The 18,428-nt window shown below is 41.0% G+C and overlaps 1 protein-coding gene across 1 annotated transcript; it reads right to left on the bottom strand.

The window, feature by feature from the left end:
* Positions 1 to 7,442: 7,442 nt before the first annotated feature.
* Positions 7,443 to 13,681, bottom strand: LOC116386562 (lumican). Its single transcript, XM_031852891.1, has 5 exons — positions 13,536 to 13,681; positions 12,298 to 12,632; positions 11,780 to 12,092; positions 10,741 to 11,058; positions 7,443 to 9,425 (listed from the first exon to the last, which is right to left on the bottom strand). Exons 2-5 carry the CDS (start codon positions 12,604 to 12,606, stop codon positions 9,274 to 9,276), a joined length of 1,092 nt encoding a protein of 363 aa, XP_031708751.1. The 5' UTR covers positions 12,607 to 12,632; positions 13,536 to 13,681; the 3' UTR covers positions 7,443 to 9,273.
* Between the last annotated feature and the right edge of the window lie 4,747 nt (positions 13,682 to 18,428).

Genomic DNA, 18,428 nt, shown 5'->3' with positions numbered 1-18,428 from the left:
CGTTCAAAGACGCTGGACAGAGGCGGTTGGATGTTAGTGCTCTGTTTTTCAGGGCTCGGTTCATCATGTTGATGAAAGAAGAGTGATATGTATGGGGCAGAGACTCCGCTTGTACTGCAGAAACTCTTTAAGCAGCAGTCCTCACTGCTATTACATACTGCAGCAGATGTTTTCCAAACTGATGGAGAGAACGAGGCCGGCGCAGGCTCCAGCCCAAAATGACTTGGTGTGTATAATAATCTGAGAGCGTTCAGAGAACAGCCTGTTCTGTCATCTACAGAGAAAACTGCACGATTGAACTGTTTAGTTTAACGGAGACGTGCATGATATTCAGCCAGAAATGTTTCCAGAGGAATTATAATATTCTGCCCAACATTTACCGACAACTTTCGATACAGCATCCACAGATATACATTCTAAATTCTGCGGACCCCACCCACTTTCTCCTCTCCAAAGTAAAGCCAAAATCCTTGCAAATCTTAGCAGCTAATGAGACTGAGAAGCATTACATCATGCATGAAATCATACTAACTGAAAAGTACTCTATCAAGTAAGCATATTGGTAAGCAAGTTTCCAAATCAAAGCTCATCCGTCATGCACTAAACCAAACATTATCCAGCTGAGACAGGCTTCAGCTCACATGCTGTTTGCACACAAACTGATGTGTTTCAGCTTGGTGAGTGAGAGAAGTGACTTTTGCAAAAGTTTTGGAATGCTTACTTATTTTTTGGGGGATTGGATTTCAAACATTGATTCAAAGTTGAATTCAAAATGCCCTTTTTTCTCTTTGTATGTACTAATGTGATACATTAGGTTGGTGTGAAATGATTGTTTGCACTATAATGTCAGAAACCTTGATGGAGCCAGCTGGTGAAATGTTGGTTTATTTAAACTGCAATAAATATACAGTACAGGGTTTACATGCCTTTTAATAAAAAAAAAAAAAACACCCGCCACTTGTCAGAACGGTTTTCATATGTGGTTCATGGATATACAATACGACGTGGATACGGCACGCAGTTCAGCCTTGCTCCCAATTTTGCTCAGTGGCTACTCACGTTATTGCACCAAAAAGCCTTTCCTGCATCGACCACCATTATAAAAGAGACGTCTGTAAAACTGTTGACAGGACACCTCAAATTGCAAACAAGATCAATTATGACTCCTTCAGTTGTGATTTTTTGATTCATAGAGGCTTTACATTTGTAAAAATGTCCTTGCGCTGAGAAAAGTGATTTAAAAATCTGTGACGTCATCACAATGTAAAGTCGATGGGCCGAGCAGGAACTCCAAGGCAGTGCCAGCAGGAGAAACGTTGCCGACATATTTAGTTGGCTGCATGCCCTGGAAGTAAACCTGGTTTACTAGGGTTTTGAACTATAAACTTTTTTGGCATATGCACCAGGCGAGCAATTCTCATTGGACTGAATATGCGCCATCTTGGGGTCTGGTATCTAGTTTAAATCCATGATGGATGTAGGCTTTAATAACAAGAGACCATCTTGCGATGGGATCACACTAGCCGCGACGCTCCAATCGCCTATCCGGGGTGCCTTTGATCTGACCACACCCATCTTCTAGCTCTGCCTTTATTATGATCTCAACTACACACCTGTAAAGTCTCGTGACTGCATCTTGCATGGCTGCGCAATTGCGGTGACAGAAATATCAACACATGACAAAGTACTCAAATCGGCTTCTGTTTCTGCAACACCCGCCGAAGATGCTTTTTGGGATGGAGGGACATTTTTTGCTGCAATACCACAAGTGGCCACTGGAAAAAAAAGGCTCATCGTCGGCGCCGTATCCAGTTCTTATCATACATCCATGGGTTAACTTGGGGCCCAGAGAAGAGTAGAGACATTTACCCAGATGGACTCTTTTAGATAAAAAGGAAGCACAAGCTTACCATGCCCATATGCTTCGTGGTATGATAGATGGTAGTGGTGCAGTACAGCAGTATATGTGAGAGTGTGTGTGTGTGTATTTGAAAGTATCCATATTGCGTTAGGTAAGCTGCATGTGTTTCACATATGAGGCTCTGTCGGTACTCAGTTAAATATGGAAGGTGTGATACAGACTCCATAAACAGTCGAACTGTCTTCTCACACACAACGCACATCGCTCACACACACAACATTCAGTTTGGACATTGAACTCCACATCTTTCACTTTTAACAACTCTGAGGAGGCCACCTACACCCCTTACCCACCCACACCTCTCTTAATGATTAGTCAGCAAGCAGAGAAAATCTTTCAGTGGTGCTCAGGGACTGTGGGAAAACATCAGGAAATGGTGTCACAAACATTTCAGCAGATGACAAAACTCTGCAAACAGAGATTTAAGAAGGATTGCAAACAAACCAAATCCTCTTTATCTTAAGTTAGATATCTCACTTATTGTATTGTATTATTAAAAAATAAAAAAATAGATGTGATAGTAAAAGCTAGATTTGGCAATTGTGCCAAAAATGTATATTGCTCATTCTTTTGGCTAAAGCCCGTTGTCTCAAGAACAGAAGATTATGTGAAGATTAAGTGTCCCTTGCTGTATTTCTGGCTCATTACTGTAAGCTCGTGGTCATCATTATTTCTAAAATTGTGTTCAAAAGTTGATTGCTGTCAAAAAATATTGGCCTTCTCTCTTTTGCAACAAAGCGTTGTTACTGCACTGTATGTTGATGACTTTGTGAAATAGAAGTAAAAGAAATAGAAGACAGCAGAATCAGCATCTGTGTTCTGTGTGTGTTTATGTGTGTGTGTGTCTAATGAGAGGGCTGGAGGTCTCAGACTTGCTTGTAATCAGGCCAGTAAATGAATCTAACGGCTTCCTCAGTCATCTCGCCAAAACCACATGTACCATACAAGCCCTGCGTTAGATTTGTGGATGATTTCTCCGCCCAGATACAAACAGACTCTTCACACAGCTGGGAGGTCCAAGGCTCTTTGCACACGATTCCTCTTTAAGAGTCAGTTGGTCCTACAAACCAGGACCAACTGACTGTGCAATAGTTTTGGTTGAGAGTTGTTTGTTGAACATAGATTTTAAAGAAGGCATTGATGTATTTTGCATTTGAATCCTGTTGGGAAAAATCGAAATGACTAATTAGTATGCATTTAATAATTAGTGAATGTTATACATTTAACAGAGGCTCATGTCCTCTGTAGTGTTTAAGGCCTGTGTCCTTGTGTGAACTATCTGGGTCACCAGGCATCTTCAGCAGATGTTTAGTCTATCAAGAAGCAGTTGATTGCCGAAAGAACACTTCAGCTGTTTGTCCTAAATAAGAATGATAATAATGATAATAAACTTGTAGAAAGCGTCAATACTTACGCAGGGCTGATTTGCGACCATGATTTACGAGAAAGTGACCTTTGTACTAGAACGAATTGTTAAAGTGTCCCGATACGTAGACGCCTGCGTGAAACACGAAATGTGTGTGTTACCCTGTGCCAGCCCACTGCATGTTGTTTACTTCGTATAAATACCAGAGACTCGGAGACAGATCTTCGAGCGGTCTTGATGTACATTCTGTATGTGAATCAACCCTGTCTCCTTCTTTGCAAAGAATAAATGTCCATTGATTAATGATTGTTACACCAGTCTCGAGTGAATTTTTCTAACAAATCCTCAAAGCTAACCCCCCAAAAATGACACTATTTTCCCATTTAGTGACCTGTATCCACTTGAACATCTTGACCTGTCAACCAGAACTGAAGTCAGTTATGATCTTGACATACAAACCAGCCAATATTTGCAGGTCAGTAACCTAAAATCTCTAAATGTATCTATACTGCCAATATTCTTTCTTGATGAGGATTAATTGAGACAGAACTAACATTTGCCAAGCTGGTTAAGTTTTTGTTACAAAGGCACAATAGAACAAGGTCCAATAATATCTGTTATCTATGAAGACATAGACGATAATAGAATTAAGAAAAAAAAAACTGCTAAAACTTCTTAGCTTTTCTTGCTAAGATCAACCATCTCCAGCACATAATGTTAGCATTGAAGTTGAAATTAGCTTGGCAATTTAAGTTGGTTCAAACATCAGCAAAAACATTAAAATGATCTCTGTCAAGTAATTGCAAAGAAATGATCTGATGGTGGCATTTACTGAAGTCGGCATTAATTCATTTTTTTTGGCCACAAGCTGCAAAAACACAAGGTTGACATATTATTACATAAAGTTAAAATAACGAACGTGTTGGCCACCTGATGAGCATGTCCGATATTCCCTCTCCTTTTTGCTCTGTTTTGTTCTCTACCAACTCCTGAGGGAGGAATCTGGATCATTAGCTGCTCAAAGTGCCACTATGTTCAGTAAAAGTGTGACGTAAAGAAAAGGTACTTGCCGTAAAATCAAAACAGCTTGCTGAAAACGTGCTAAAATGCTCCGTAGAGCTGAGGGGAACTGTACTGTCAGGTCATAACTCTCTATGGGTTCAGCAACCCCTTTCACAGTTGTTAATATAAAGAAGTATTAAAAGCTGACATAACACAATAAATAACACCAAGTCTCTCATAACCCAGGTCCCAGACTTCTAAATCTTTCTCTATTTTAAGCAGTGTCAATAAACCAAGAAGCAACGCAGAACCATCTCCAAATATTAGCAGTGCTAATACAGACCATAGACAGCAGTGGATACAATTAGAATGAGATTCAAAATAACTTTTGCTGGTTGGACCAGTTCATATCCGAGCTGTAGAATATGTTGTGCTAATGGAGAATCTGTGTGCAGAGGGATGTGATATGCGAGAGGTCCTGAGCTCCTCTGTGTTGCTGTTATGACACTGCAGGGACATTCATTGCAGTTTGTTTTGACTGATGGTTTCCAAGGCAGAGTTTAGATCGGAAGAGAGGAATGGCCAGAGCTTTAATGATTCCACCAGTCAGAGTTTTGTCCTGTTTTTAAATGGCTGCAGAGATAATCCCCCTGACTATGACGCTTTATTAGAAGTAAGTTGTAAACTAACATGAATTACTGTCTTTCTTACAATCCAAATTATTATCTGAGGCTTGAAACCAGATTAGAAATACTTCACAATAATAAACAAATTGAAGCTGCTCTTTTTAAAATGAGATTGTTGTCTACCAGTTTCAACATTTTTTATTATAATGTTTTCGATCCATTTTGCATTGTTCCTCTATATTTAGATCCTTTTAGCTGACCAAATCAGTGAGCCTGGAAGTAGAAAACATTTCATTAGCTATCTGCTATTAAGGACAATGAACACCTCAATGCCTTGCAGTTAATTTAGTCAGTTGTTCCGTCCACTGGGATCTCATGGCCCTTCTGGACCTTCAGTGCCTGCTCTTGCAGCCAGCTTGCAATTCCTGAAAACCTACATCTGTGTCTTCTCAATTGGTTGGGAGACACTAATGAGGGTTCACCAATACCGATTGTGTACTGTACAATATTTCAAATGTGTTTTCATTTATTATACCAATATTGTTACTGCTGATATATCTGTTTCTCATATTTGATCACTGTGCTTTGTATGTCTCTGAAAAGGAAGAATGCCGCAGGAGTCGAGTTTACGCGTGCGAGGACGACCTAACAAAGTCCAGAAAACAAAGGAAAATAGAGAGCAAAATAGAGTTTGTCATGAACAGTAGCTAATGGATAGTAAATGGATGGACTTGTAGTAGCGCTTTTCTAGTCTTCCGACCACTCAGAGCGCTTTAACGCATGGGCCAACTCGGACTGCGAGAAACCTTGGTGTGACCCTGGATGACCAACTGTCATTCTCAGCAAACATTGCATCGGTTACACGCTCCTGCAGATTCCTGCTCTACAACATCAGGAGGATTCGCCCCTTCCTCACTGATGAGACGGCGCAGGTGCTAATCCAGGGTCTTGTCATCTCCCGCCTGAACTACTGCAACTCACTACTTGCCGGAGCACCGGCGTCGGCCATCAGACCTCTGGAGCTTGTCCAGAAAGCTGCAGCTCGCCTGGTGTTCAATCGCCCCAAGTTCTCCCACACAACTTCCCTTCTCCGTTCTCTACACTGGCTACCTGTAAGAGCTCGCATCCAGTTTAAGACTCTGGTGCTAGCCTACAGGGCAGTGAAAGGAACAGCTCCTTCCTATCTCCAGGCCATGGTCAAGCCCTACACCCCGGCCCGACCACTTCACTCTGCTGCCTCGGGGCGATTGGTTGCCCCGTCGCTCAGAGGTCCCTACGGCCGATCGACCCGGTCGCGGCTGGTTTCTGTCCTGGCCCCACAGTGGTGGGATGAACTCCCCACTGACGTCAGGACAGCGGAGTCGCTGCCCATCTTTCACCAGGCTGAAAACTCACCTCTTCAAGAAGACCTACCCTGAGCCTTCCACTTAGCACTTACTTAGCATCTATTGTATTCATACTAGCTTATTGCACTTATTGCATTCTTATTAGTTTGTGGCACTTATTGCATTAGTTTGTTTCTGCACTGTACGTTGGCTCTGGTTTATGCTCTTAGATGCTTGTTTGAAGAAAGGAGATGTACTTATGACTTCTGATGACTAGTTGTTCTCTCGAAAACCGATGTTGAATACACTTATTATAAGTCGCTTTGGATAAAAGCGTCTGCTAAATGACTGTAATGTAATGTAATGTAATGTAATGTCATTCACCCATTCATACACTGATGGCAGGGCTACCACGGAAGGTGCTACCTGCCCATCAGGACTATCTCACCATTCATGTTCTCCTTTATGAATATCACATATATAAAGGAGAACATGCCAGTAGCCATAAAAGACAATGGTCAGAACATTAACCGGTTAAAAAGTTATTTTTATGTAGTGCTGACCTCCATAAAATGTCACAGAGTAGTTAATAATATGCTCTTTCAATTTATTGCCGAAAGTTAAATTGATACCTCTGTCATACCTGTGCTTTATATGATGTTATAGCCAGTTAGCTTAGCTTAGCATAAATACTGGAAACATGGGAAAACAACTAGCCTGGCTCTGTCCAAAGGTAAAAAAGAAAAGAAAAGCCTACCCGCTGTTCTAAAGCTCCCTTATTAACATATTATAACCATGACTCATCATGACTTCATATGTACCCAACAGACTGCCAGCTGGTCGTCATTGGAACAACCAACCTTACATAAACTTTTATAGTGACTCCCCGTCCCTGAAAGGAACTATGTGTTAGTGACTCTGGTATATGTGAGTCCAGACATAGAGCAGGTCGGACCAGACCAGCATCTAAAAGACGTGTTGTCACGCAAAAGATATGAGTTTGGAAACGTATTAGTGTGGACATGGCCTAAAGCACACAGCTGCATCAACAACAACTGTGACCAAGCCCTTCTCACACACACACACACACACACACACACACGCACACACGTTTATCTTTTAAAGTTTTTTTTAATTCAAACTCTCACACACATCAGCACTTAAAGGTGTGGTCAACACAATCAGATAAAAAGTGAGTTGGATTCTGTTTGCAGGTTTTTGACAAAAAAACAAACAACCACAATTTCTGTAAGTGAAGCTACTACTTTTGACTCCCATCATTAGTCGTTGTCAATATTTGTTGTCACAGAGAAATGTGCGTCTCTCCAGAGTCAGTCAGGTCGCTTCCTTCAACAGAATAAACTGTGAGAGGACATCAAGACAAAATACGGCTTGAAAAACAAAATACAGAAATGTTACACACAAACTGTAAGTCAACCAAGATACAAATCCTTTAATGCATCGTTAAAGTCAAATGTCAAGGTAACAAAAATGGCACAGTACTGAAACATCTGCTGCTGGCACATCTGTCCCGTCTGTATTTGCTCCTTCCATTACCTGAATTTAACTCTGACCATATTTAACGGTGAATAATGGCTTGTTTCTGCACTATGCATATTAGATAGCAACTTGTTTGTACTGTACTTAATATAGCTATATACTGTAAAGAACTGTATGGCAACAACGTTTAAACTAACATTATCTATTGTAAGTCTCCCTGACGATGAGGATGAAGAAGATAATCTTCCCTTAAGAGGTTGGTAACGTGTCAAATACTCTTGTTTTCTATCGTAAATATTTACTCAATTGTATGATTACATTTAACATTAAAAAGGGTGTTATGTGAATCACCGTTGTCTCTAGATTGCTTGTATTTCAGGTATTGACAAGTTTCAGCTTGGGTCGACAACACTGGAGAAACCAGCAAGAGTGAGATAGATTTTTGAAAGTATTCAACAGAAAACCCAGCCCAGCGTTGCCAACTGCTGTCCAATAAAGTAGCTTGCAGCACTAGCTCCAAAAGTGGCTAAATGTATCAAGAAAGTCACCATAGGCAAAACTGACAGCCCGTTCGTTCAGGTCTCCCTCCAAAGACACTACCCCAAAATAATCATTATGAATGTCAATAACAAACGTGGCTGTTGTCAAGATAGCAGCTTGTGGAAGACTCCAGAGACGTGCAATGAGTGCACGGGAAGTGTGCTCACAGGTAGGCAGGCGGGTAAGCTGGGGCTTATTACAGTCCTGGGACATGGATTTTTGTACTTATTTTTTGTCAGAGCATTTGGAAAGAGAATTTCAGCAAATATATTAACACATTTTTCTAAAATACATTCTGTTAGCTGTGCAAACCAAATTTCACGTTTAAAGGATGATAGACAACAATTTTCAAATCAAAGTTCAATGTAACAATATTTTGCAAAAAGGGCTTTATTAAATATTAAGAGTTTCAATCGTTTTGTCAGAACATTTTTTTATGGTGTGGCTGTTTAACACTGTGCAGATAACTGAGTCAGACTCTTTCATGACAAAGCTACTGAATTTTGCCATTCATACATGTTTCCTTTACATAACTCAGTTTAACCAGAGCACATTATTCTCTACAGTCAGAAATTAGAGGTTTTGTCACAGTTCCTATTCGGTAATTACACACAGATGTTTAACCCTGGTGAGGCAAAACTTGGAAACAATGCAATGAGAGAGAGAGAGAGAGACCCAAAGGAATGGTGGTATGAGAAATGTTTGGATCAGGGCTTTTGGCATTATGATAAAATAACACAGGATTAGCGCACATTCAAGCTTTGGCATCTTTTGAAGGTAGGTTTTCCTTTCAGTGCCTCCATGTGTATCTACATCTTAAACACATAATGCATTCAAGTCGTAAAGCTGTAGATGCAGGCTGAGTTGTTTGACTTCACTAGTGACGAGTTGGCTAGCAGAACAAAAATCTTAGGTTGAGTCACGTTTTCTTTCTAGATGAAGTTGGCCACTGACATACAGTTACCCTATGTTGTTGCTTATTCAGAGAGTGGATCAGATGTAAATACTTTCAAGCACTCGCAGGCAAAAGACCCAGTCAGATGGCAGCTGTTGGTAGGACATTTTGTTTCCCTCCAATCGTACGATCTTCATCCTGGAGTAGGAGAGAGGTCCCCACTCTCTGCAGAAACTGGTCACATTGAACTCTGCGGTGAACAGACAGAAAATAGACAGGGATTTTAAAACATATACAGACCATATTTCATTGTTATAAACTCATTAATCACAAAAGTGACAGCCATCTGCTTAATGTCGTCTTGTCAAAGCGCTGTAGATACTAAACCAGTGAAGACAGCTTTGATTTCACATCATGTACCATGTGTTGTTCATTATATATTTTTGATAAACTACTGAAATGAAACGCTTTAATCCCATCATGACATTTGCCTTACCAAAGAGGGTCTGTACAGCCTGCAAATGTCTCTCTTCTGCTCACAGAGCTTTCATTTCCTGAAAGTCTTGCAGGTGCTGTGGTGAAAACGGAGGATGAGGAAACCACAACGCCCTCTTTTGCTTTCTCACTTCATTTCAGTAGTAGAGGCTCCCTCGGCCCAGACTGTAGGCTTTGGCAGACAAGAGCTGCGGTAGCAGTCGTTCTGCTAGCTAGACGATGAGGTGTGTGTTATTGTAAAAGTGTTTTGCCGTCTGTCTGTCCCGCTGGTACACAGCCCCTTTGTCTGCTGCTTCACAGATCGAGAACATACTTTCACTTTGCCAGAGCCCATGAGCCAAAATTGCATGCCAGGTCATTGCTGACTGATGGTTGTGTGAGTCAAAAAGGCTACATGTCTGCTGCAATGTTATTAGAATCCTATTGGCCGAAAAAGGCCAGAGCGATGGGAAGCAGAGAGCAGAGAGAGAGAGAGAGGAAAGAGGAGACCATGAAGAGGGGAACAGCATGTGCTTCTGGCTCATCTGGCACTCTTACCTCTGAATCCAGCACAGATGTTTTCATACCACTCTCTGCTAACATACTTTCCCCTCAACCAGCCACACAATATTCCCTCTCCTCCACCCTCCTCTGGCTTCTTGTCTTTCCATGTCTACGATTCGTCCCTCCCCTCCCTTTATTATCTCTCTCCTTCCATATCTAACTTGCCTTGCCTGCTAGCTGCCCAACCCCAATCCCGAGTCCGTATGCAGTGATGAAGGCCGGCTATGTTGGAGGCCTCTGGGGCTGTGCGGGTTTCTCTCCTGTCCCAGTCACATTTTCCGCATTTCTTCTTCTCCCTCACAATATGGTTAAGGTGTCAGACATCTCCAGGTGTTCAACCACATAACTCACTCATACCTTACCTTGCTGTCACAAGAAATGAGTGTTTTGTTGAATTGTAAACTGGAGGAATGTGTGCACATGTGTAGGAAATTAACATTTCACAGACATGAAGTCAGTGAGAAAGTTGACTGCATTTTGTGTCTGTGTGTCTGTGCATGTTTTCTTTGTGTCTGTATGCACCTCACCTTGTATTTCATTGGCCTCCAGGTAGAGGTACTGCAGGGTGGTGGGGACTGTGGGAATGGTTTTAAGTCTGTTATAAGAAAGGTCCAGTTCCACCAAGCTGGAGAAGTTGAAGACCTGCTGGTGGACGTCGCTGCTCTGCAGACCACAGTGACTTAGACGAAGATACTTAAGGTTGAGAAATCCCCCAAAACTGTCTTCACCCAGTCCAGAGAGAGTGTTATTGGACATATAGAGCTGCTGGACAGAAGGGGGTAAATGTCTGGGGACAGCTGAGAACAAATTCCCACCGAGGTCCAGCAGGTTCAGACTTAACAGACCTGCAAGACGAGGGGGAAAAAAAAACCCACACACACTAAATATTAATACTGACAAATTTGTACGACGTATAGAATGTGTTAACATTGTCAATGTTAAATGCCAGCAATGTTCAATGTTAATCAGACTGTTCTGAACAGTCTCAGGGCCAAACAATTACGATTACAAAAACAAATTGACCTTCATCACAGGGCAAATATTTTAAAACTGTCATCTTCACACGTATAGTAAATGGTTCAGGTACTTGTAACAGCTATCATGTTAGTTACAGTAGTAATCAATGACACATCAAAATGCATTCATTGAAATATTAGTACTGACTGCACACAGCAAACTGACGTGTTCTTATGCTTTGCCTTGAAGAAAAGTTGCTCTTTACAGGCTTTTAAATTGTGTTTTATTTGCTTACTTTTGATTTGTAGAACTGTTTTACATTTAGAAGTATCAAATTAAATTATGACAGAGTGTGAGATGTTGTGACACATTACATATTTGAAATTAAATCAAATCACTGTTGAATTAAACAGCTGCTTGACTCCCACCACTAATAACGGTAAAATGAACAGCAACAAAGGGAAAAACATGAAAACGTACTATATGTATGTCTACTGTATTGTCGTTGTTTTTGTACAATGTGAACAGGTACACAAGAGCAGGAGTCTCTCACTTTCCACCCCAATAGATTCTGCATGTGTAAAGAAAGGAAATGACACATTACTCTACCTTTGAGGTCTCCCTCTGTGATGATTTGCAGTCTGTTTCCCTGCAGCAGCAGCAGTGTCAAGTTGTGCAGGTTCTGGAAAGCTGCAGGGCTGATGCTTCTAATTCGGTTGTGGGCCAGTCGCAGCTGCTTGAGTCCAGTTGGTAGAGTGTTTGGCACTGATCTAAGGTGGTTGTGGTTGGCAAAAAAGTAGCTCAGCTGGGTCTGGTTCTGCAGCGAGACCAGATCCTGCAGTTGATTGTGGTCCAGGATGAGCCAGCGTAGAGCGGTAATGTTGGTCAGAAAAGAGGAGGACAAGGACGAGATGTTGTTGCCCTGGGAACAAAAGGAAAAAATGCCGAACGGATTTTGACTTTCATACTTTTACAGTTAGAATTAAACATATACAGTATAGTGCAGCGGAGGTCAGCCACTTTGGGAAGTGTACAATGTGAACAAGAACTGAAAAACCACAGTGGGTTAATAGCAGACCGTTGTAAAGGCAACATGCGCTCAGTTCCCGTGTCAGTTTTTGTTCTACCTGAAGAAACAGGTATTGAGTTCGGTCCGGCAGGCGGTCAGGGGTTTCTGCCAGACCTCTGTGGTCACAGTAGAGCGCCGTGGGCCAGTGGATGGGGCAGTCACACTGTTGAGGGCAGGCTTGGGGGTTGTTGGCTCGAAACCAGGCCGCGTCCATCCGCCCCTGCAGGCTCATCACACTGGGCTCACCCAGCAGGCGATTAATCAACAGAGGAAAACCTCCATAGTCGATGTCAACTACAACAGTGGCTAAGGCAGAGTCGAAAACACACAGCAGCAGCAGCAACACAGCACAGCACAGGAGAGCCATCGAGACAGCTGGTGAGATATGTAACCCTGCAAATTAAACAGAAACAGAAAGACAAAGCAATTTCTACATGTCAGTCAATTTACTAAACATGTCATGATGAGCTTGATTTTATAAGGCTGTGGAAGTTGTATAATGTCTTTTTTGGCTCTATCGAGCTGCATTACGAGAATAAGGGTTTTCATTTTTAATATTAACGACTGTTAGCTAGACATTCACATTTCACTGAGGATGAATCCAAATGACCTGGTTGATCTCATGACTTTACTTCTAGTGCCCCCAGCAGGTCAAAGTTTTTACTTATCCAGTAGAATATATTGAAATCTACCACATGAATTGTCAAGAAATTGAGTACAGATGTCCATGTCCACCTCAGGATGAATTGTAATGACTTTAGTAATCCTGTTGTTTAGACTCTTAATCAATATTCTGTCTCTCGCAAAACCCCCACTTTGCTGCAATGCTCCTTTAAGAAATGATGCAACCCTTGGGCTCTGAAAATCAAGATGAAAAATAGGTCAGTGTGAGGTGTGATGGCTGCCTTTGCACACATACTTCTAACTTCTGAGTATGAGGGGGAAGAATACATAATTTTTCCCTGCATGTACAGCTGTATATGATTACGGTAATACCCACAAAGCTGTCCACAAAAAACACACACTTGCAGACAAACAGACTCTCAGTATGACACAATAGTTAGTGAGAAACGTTTGCCTCACCAGGAAGTTTGACTATCGGCATGTTTGCAATTTTGCAGTCTTACAGTACATGCTAAAACGGTTTCCAAGAGATGAGCAACGTTATGCAATCTCGCCTCATCAAACCAACCGTAATTAAACAGACACACAGATTTGAACTTTTCCAGTTTTGCCTGCCTTGCAGAAGAGAGGAAATGGAAGCAGAGGATAAACCAACAACAGACTGACACTTACCTGTTTGATCAGAATGGAGACAAGCTGTCTTAAATTCCCAATGAAACCCTCGGGAGCTGCATGGAACTTTGGGTGCATGTGCGTGTGTGTTTTCAAGCTACCGGCGATGTTTACCGCTGTCTGATACATTCCTCTTCTTCAAACGCTGCCCACATCCCAGACCCCAGACCTCCTCCATAATCTTCCTCACTTTTTCCTTCTCCCTTCTGTCAGCTCTTGGTTACAGTTGAACCCACAACATTTGGTGGCAACATGTTTGCTTGTACCATGGGAATAAAATACACAAAAAGACTGACAAGAACTGCGGGAAAAGCAAATGACAAGGAAGGAAAATAAATTATGACAACTGGGTTTAGATTCTGATTCTGGGACAGAGTTCTCAGTGAATATGAGAAAGTTTTGATCAGCATTCAAGTATGGTGCATGTGAATGTGTGTGTGCGTGTGAGTCTGGGTCTACAGTATTTGTTCTGTCTGGAGGCATTCAAGACACAAAGTACCTGGGGAGCCAAGGAGACCATTCTCTGTGTGTGTGTTTGTGGGTGTGTTTCCTTGTGTGTGTGAGTGTGTGTGTGTGTGTGTGTGTGTGTGTGTGTAACCTTGTGTGTGACTGTATGTGTTTGACTGTGCGTGTGAGCAAAGCAGAGCAGAGAAAAGACGAATGGTGGAAAACAAGAGGGAAAAGTGAGGACAGTATTTCCCATCAGAGCAAGGACAGAGCGTCCTCTTGGAAAAAGACATGGAATGACAACCACAATGGAGCCTAAATAGTAATGAGTGCCTGTAAGTGTGAGGGGGGGTACAATTTACTAATGTGTTAGTAAATTGTATGTAAAGATAACCTGTAAAGATAAAAGTCATGTTTACAATGTTTACTGAGGTAATAAATCAAGTGAGAAGTATAGGGTCATTTTCTCATAGACTTCTATATAATCCCCAGAGGGTGGCGTCTGGTTACCTCGCCCAAAGTCTAGTGCCTTAACTTATCGTGGCTTAATTAATTGGAATAGTTGCCCAGTTTACACACATCAAACCTACAGCAAATTCTCATTCAATTCTCATTTAATAATGCATTACTTATGCAGCTGATCAATAGCTCAGTGTTAGTAATGTAAATTGTTGTGTTCTTGTTTGGCGGTGATGGCCCTTCAGGCTAATTCATTGACTAATTCTAAGACTAATTAATTAAAAATGATGATGAAGTAAATGAACAAGAAATGTAATGTTAAGAAAATTTGTATGACCGCTTTCCCAATGTAAAACAATTAGAGGTGAACATGAGTTGACCTTTGCATAACACAAATGGGATGTTGCATAAAGTATGTATATGATGGATTTCAGGCCCCAGGAAAACTAGCTGGTACCATTGATATAAGCTAATGAGGATAAATGAATACCGAGTGCACTTTTCTAGTTGTAACTGACTTCTAACTGGTTGAGTGAAGGTTTCTGGAAACACAAGTAAGAGCTGGTACACAGGGTGTCAACAGCAGCCTGTTGGCAGCTCCTCACCATCCTACACACACTCTGATCTGTCCCCGTCAGATTTTCTCAGAAGGAAATGGAAAAGGCGTTCTTCCATCCTCTGCTGGCTCTGATAACTCTGCTCCAGAATAACACCGTTCACTGAAACATTACATGCCCTGCCCATAAACATTCACTCTAACCTCCCAAATCCACACAGGATAGGTGGGTACAGAGATTGAACGGATGGGTGGATAAATAGAGACATTTTCATTTTACTTATAACAAATGAAAGCAGAGGAAGAAGGAAGAAGAGCTAAATGCTAAATTAAAATTTAAGGGGGTGAAGTTTTTGAAGAGAGTCAGACTCAAACGTCAGTGGCTTACAAGCAACAGTTGTGAGATACAAACTGCAGGCTCAAAGAACTGAAGTAAAACCCACATCTATTGTAGTGAGACGCTTACAGGCAGACAGAATCAAAGACAGAATGGGAAAGCCGCACTCTCATAACTCGGATACAGTCACTGATTTCATCTTATAAAGACTGACGCTGCAGCAAACCGCTCTCTTCAGGATAAAACGTAGCAATCACCTGACTGACACTTATACCAATGAAGACAGGTGTGGTCAGGAGAGATCTGAGGGCAATCAGCATGACAAGGAAAGCCACAGCTAAAAACCAACAAGCACAAACTAGAGACAAACAGGATAAGAATCCAAATAGAAACTATCTTTATGCTTACGTTGAATTTAACCAATGAATCCACAAAAATACAAATCTATATCTACACATTAAATGTTTCAGTTCAGTAATTTAAAAGGAGCTAAATTCTAAATTCAGAGCATATCTAGGATTGAGGGATTACCTCCACGTGGCTCTCAACATGACAGCAACTGCCCCGACGGCATCGCAGCTAACGGTGCTAACAGCGCTAATAGTGCGAACAACCGCAACAGTGCTGAGAGAGTAGCAAAGGGGCATTACGCTTCAGCAATGATGCTGTGGGTCAGCATCATTCTAAATAAGTTTTAAGTTAATGTGAAATGGTTTTCCTAGCCCACTACAAAGACCCCTATAATTATTGCAAACACAATACACTAAATGTAACCTATAATACATAACTCTTATTCAAGAGATTGTAATGTCCAAATCTATGGCACAGGAAACAAAAGACAATTTACTTTGAACACCAATTCTGTATGAATGATAATCAGAAGTAATAGCCGCAAGTTTCAAAAACAGCATTAAAACAGTCTCGTTATTGTTGTCAATAGACTACTGATGATGTAAAAGAAGAGCCAAATTGAAGCTGATTATGAGGTCTTAATCTAAGTCTGTGCCATAATGAATGCTTTCATGCCTCCATTATTAGTATTGGCACCAATGTTAAACTAAACCTGTATAAATATACAGTAGCAAGTTTACTTTGAACAGTATGAACAAGAAGTCATCCAGTGACAGCTACACAAAACAAAGATGATGAGACACGCATTATCAACAATAATATGACGTCAATTCTGATGTAACTGCTGAGAAAAGCAATACAACAATACAAAGCATTTCCCAAAGCAGGCATTGCCCTCAGGTGGTTTCCTGTTTGAGGATATGCTGAACCTGCCAGCTCTCAAACAGGTTGTAGGAAATTTTAAGGGCACGCCTAAAGCTGATCCCTGAAAACCACAAATACTCTACACTGACAATGATTCATGCTTCACCTGCACGGCAGAGTGTTCGGCTTTGTTTGGCTTTGTGTCTGAAGACATTTTGAGGAAAAGCTGCGGTGTGCCAACAAAGGCAGGATAGAAGAAGACTGCTTGCAGGAAATCTTTTTCAAAAGTTATGGTGAGTAACACAGAATATAAGCATGATTTCTGTTTATTGTCAAGAAAACTCAACAGGGTACCTTTACGTTAGGTTCAACCTTAACCTTGGAAATAACAGTTGAAAAAACAATCTCATGTTGAGGTCCATTTATTAGCTGTTCTGGAGTTTCATTCATATCACATGATCTTCATCATCAGATGGAAAGTTTGCCAAGTCAGATTTTCACCTTTTCAAAGCAATTTAAAACCTGCAATAACATTTTTTTTTGGCCGTTTGGGGACAGCACTGACATATCAAGTTGACCTACGGTTATTTAAACATCAAGAATAGTGAACCATAGAGCTCTGACCTTAAAACGCTCGTTAGAGCTGAGAAGTACTGCAGAGGCTGTGATTATTATTAAAAACATTGATTGTATAATTATATAATTTTATTACTTTTCATTCATGTTGTCATAATTGTTTGTTTTTGTCTGTGTGTTCGTGTGATTTTTTTGTTTTGTTTTGTTTTAACAGAACTGGACTTGAAGTGAGAGGATATCATTCATTGTTGCCTACATGTTGTTGTTTTAAGCCTTCATTAGTTTCCTCTTCCACCTCAATTGTTCTTCCTCTTCTCATAATTTCACTCACCATCTGCTGACTCAATCTGCCCCTCAACAGTTCTTGTCTTTGACACTAGAGGGCACTGTTTTCTCTGTAATCAACATCACGCACAAGCTTGCACCAGGTTGGGATAAATTAAGGCAAAGGTCTTTGCAAATGTTTATTTTACAATTACACATTGTACAATAAACATTTGCAGTTGTTTAGCTACTACAGAGCAGATGGTCCCTGGCATGGAACTGGTGATGGTTTAGTTACGTGAATGTCTTGGTCACCAGAACACCCTTCAGTGTATTTTCAAGATCTCTTTTTTTTAGCGTCACATAGCAGATGTAACACCAGAATTTAGATTAGACCCAAAATTAAAATAGTTACCAACATACATAAATAACAACCCGCTGCTTTCATCTTTATGAGAAAAAGATGCGAAGCTTGGCATGGTGTAATCATGAACATCTGTGCGTGATTTATATGTGTGTGTGTAGGTGTGTTTGCATGGACATCTGCTTTCTATCACATGGTTTATGCTGCCCCTGTGCCCTGAGGTGCCATGGTTCAAGTTACCTTAAGGAGACACATTGTCCAGGGTCTGCTAAAACTGAATCTTTATCATTTCTACAATTCATTTGTTTCATTCATTCATGTAAATTATGATTAGTGCATCTTCTTTATGAACACGTGTTGTTTGTGTAAGGTTATGAAACTGTTTATGTAATGTTGTGTGTGTAAACTTGTATAAATCACGCTGCACAGACAAAAATCCAGTTACCACAAGGTTCACCATTAAATTGCAGGGTTTAGAGTTGGTTTTGGGTTAAGGTAAGTGTAAGTGTCGGTTGGAGTTATGCAAGTAATTAATATGATTATGGTTATAGTTTGTGTCTCGGAAATGAATGTGTGCTTGTATAATATCCTGTGACAAACAAGTGTTCTGTGTGTTTGAGAGAGAGACAGAGAGAGAGAGAGAGAGAGAGAGAGAGAGAGAGAGAGAGAGAGAGA

Source organism: Anarrhichthys ocellatus, unplaced genomic scaffold (assembly GCF_004355925.1).
Source record: "Anarrhichthys ocellatus isolate YVR2014 unplaced genomic scaffold, GSC_Weel_1.0 scaffold1, whole genome shotgun sequence".
Classification (NCBI taxonomy): domain Eukaryota; kingdom Metazoa; phylum Chordata; class Actinopteri; order Perciformes; family Anarhichadidae; genus Anarrhichthys; species Anarrhichthys ocellatus.
This window is presented reverse-complemented; position numbering and strand designations above follow the sequence as displayed.

Excerpts from the sequence above, each read along its gene's own strand:
- LOC116386562 (XM_031852891.1), bottom strand. The coding sequence starts at position 12,606 with ATGGCTCTCCTGTGCTGTGCTGTGTTGCTGCTGCTGCTGTGTGTTTTC. Across the intron at positions 12,093-12,297 it reads CTCAATACCTGTTTCTTCAG|GGCAACAACATCTCGTCCTT; the intron begins GTAGAACAAAAA and ends TTTTGTTCCCAG. Across the intron at positions 11,059-11,779 it reads CACAGAGGGAGACCTCAAAG|GTCTGTTAAGTCTGAACCTG; the intron begins GTAGAGTAATGT and ends CTCGTCTTGCAG.